Raw genomic sequence first — 2,976 nt, 5'->3', positions numbered from 1 at the left:
AAAAAAATTAATTAAAGCCAGATGGCATGACTTGGACATATAAAGAATTGTTACCATTTTTCAAGCTTTTTAATTGATTTTCTATATGAATTATTACTATATATATAATTTATAAAATTTAGAGAAAATTTTGCTTTGTCATTTATTAAATAAAAAGAACCGAAAATGCATGCAATAATTCATATTTCATTACTAATGATTTATACTTAAATTTATTTTGAAATAGGAGCAAGTACAAGATATCCAACACTGGCGCCATAGCTGTCTTGATGGTTTTCATGTCCGTTTCATTCTTTCTTCTCCTCAGCTCTCGCAATGCCTGCCTCTTCGTGAGCACAGCCATCATCGGCCTCGGCTCCGGCGCCATATCCTCCATTGCTGTCTCAGTTTCCTCCGAGCTCTTCGGCCAAGAAAACTTCAGCGTGAACCATAACATTGTTATTTCAAATATTCCAATTGGTTCTTTCCTGTTTGGCTCCATTGCTGCTCTCATCTACGATAAGGGAGGGGTTGAGGGAGGTAGAGGAGATAGATTGTGCTTTGGAATGGAGTGTTATAGCAAAACATTTATCATTTGGGGGTGTATTTGTTCTTTTGGGACGATACTAAGTTTTGTTTTGTATTCTCGAACAAGAAATAGCTTTGTAAGTCGCCGTAGATAGTTAATTTCTGTAATTCGTCGTTTAACCATTTTTTTTTTTGTTATACCGGTAAGAGTTTGGCTTACATCCACACATTCTGATATTAATTAATATTAGATGTAGTAATTACTTCGTAAAACTATGAGGCAATGATGCATAAATATAAATATGGGGACATAGATATATGGGCGGATCCCCACTCATGCAAGGGGCGAATTATTACGTCCGGTCACCACCGGACGTTCGGATATCCAATTCAGACGTGCCACGTCACCCAAATACATTGGACCCGGTGTATTTGGGTGATGTGACGTATCTGGATTGGTGTCGGGACGAATATGGAAATCGGACGTAATAATTTGCCCATGTGAGAGCGGGCATTTGCCCTAATATGCCCCCAAAAAAAATTGTATAAGAGGGGTAATTTTGAAATTATGCTCCCCACCCCACGAAATTTTTTTTTTGCCCTATCATATATGACCATCTAGCATTGTTTGCCCATCTATACGAAGTTCTGAATATTTCATCTTCGCAAATAAACGATAAAAATTTCCTCTTATAAAATTGATAGCATTAAGTTGGTTAATTTTTTTAATTATTTTATTATTATTACTATTTCATGTTATTATTATTATTTTATTATTATTTTCATCTAATTAATGGAGATTGGTTTAATTTGATGGACATTGCATTCTCTGATGAGGAAAAAAATGAGAAACATGCAATAATGTATTTTTCCTCTTTTCCACATATATATTTTTAAATTTGTACGCAGGAGGTGTATAAGAAGAAATTTTTTGAAATGTTGTATGTTCCTTATACACAACCTGTGTATTATATATAAAACGTTTAGATACACAGTGCTCAAGAATTTTTGTGGTGTGTTTCCTTTTTTCAATATTTTTTTTTGTTGTACACGAAGTGTGTATAGTAGAATTTTTGTTTGGAATTTCGTATGCTCCTTATACACACATTATGTATTGCATGTTAAACATTTAGATACGCTGTGTTCAATAATTTTTTTTTATGTTATCCACTTTTCAATGCTTTATGCATGTACACAGGGTGTGTATAAAAATATATTTTTTGGAATGTGGTATGCTTCTTATACACATCTTGTGTATTGCATGTTAACTGCATACATACGCTATGCTTAAGGATTTATATGATGTTTTTCCTCTTTTCAATATTTGCTGATCATGAAAAGCCACTAATATGATTTAATATCATGCCACTATATGGCTCAGATGTCAAGTCTTTCTTTTTCAAACTTGTGAACATGCGGCCTGCATATATATCTTTCCCATAGGTGCATTGAATATTACCCTCTTTTGCATCAAAATGAACAATCCATCGGATCGACTAGTTCTTATTCTCTTTAAAACAGGAAAGCATTGAGCACATTGTATGATTGTATCTCCCTTAACAAATATTGAAAATGTGAAAAAAAACACCATAGAAACCCTTGAGCACATTTTATCTACACATTTAATATGCAATACATTGGATGTGTATAAGGAGCATATGACATTCTAAAAAAAAGTTTCCTCATACATACCCTATGTCCAATAGAAAAAAAATATTAAAAATAGGAAACACACCATAGAAATCCTTGAGCACATTGTATCTAAATGTTTCACAAGCAATACACAGACTGTGTGTAAGGAACATATCAAAAATCAAATGAATTTTCTTTATACACACGGCGTGTATAAATGTAAAAAGCATTGATAAGAGAAAACACGGCACAAAAACTCTTAAGCACAGTGTATCTAAATGTTTCACATTCAATACACAGGGTGTGTATAAGGAATAGAAAACATTTGAAAAACACTTCCTTTATACACATCCTATGTAGAAATTAAAAAAAAAAATTTTGAAAGGAGAAAAAAATACCTAATTAGTATGCCACAACATTTGTACAATTCCTAAACTTTCAAAATTATCAATTTATATAAAGTTTTACATAGTTGTCGTACAAAAGCATGCCTCTTCGCGACATCTGACATATAAATAATTGAATAATACACTCACCATTTCCAACCGAATGGTATTCGCCAGTTTGCAATAGCTGCGAGCGTCCAACCGAACGGCAAATTGAACGTTATTTTTGCAATTTGAATAATGTGATGTTAATATTTGCATCGCACTGAAAAAAAATGCATTTCTATTTGAAGTTCGAGAGATGGCTTGCGGCAATTGCAAACAGCTAGACTACCAGTGAATACCGTTATGTTCGTTTGGAGATGCCCATAAACTCTAAAAAAAAAAAAAAAGACAAACCCCAAACAGAGCATGTGAACGGGACAGCTATGACTTTTTTAAAAAATTTCAC

General features: G+C 33.2%; 1 protein-coding gene across 1 annotated transcript in view; it reads left to right on the top strand.

The window, feature by feature from the left end:
• The window catches only part of LOC114581122 (protein NUCLEAR FUSION DEFECTIVE 4-like), a 3,342-nt gene extending 1,064 nt beyond the window's left edge, over positions 1-2,278 (top strand). Inside the window, exon 2 of the mRNA XM_028700538.1 lies at positions 234-2,278. Within this exon, the coding sequence (XP_028556371.1) occupies positions 234-662 (429 nt within the window). The 3' untranslated portion in view covers positions 663-2,278. The remainder of the gene's footprint in view (positions 1-233) is intronic.
• The last annotated feature ends 698 nt before the right edge of the window (positions 2,279-2,976 follow it).

The sequence above is a fragment of the Dendrobium catenatum genome, unplaced genomic scaffold (assembly GCF_001605985.2).
Source record: "Dendrobium catenatum unplaced genomic scaffold, ASM160598v2 fragScaff_scaffold_1553, whole genome shotgun sequence".
In the NCBI taxonomy this organism is placed as follows: domain Eukaryota; kingdom Viridiplantae; phylum Streptophyta; class Magnoliopsida; order Asparagales; family Orchidaceae; genus Dendrobium; species Dendrobium catenatum.
The sequence above is the reverse complement of the archived record's forward strand: the minus strand, read 5'-3'. Positions and strand labels throughout refer to the sequence as shown.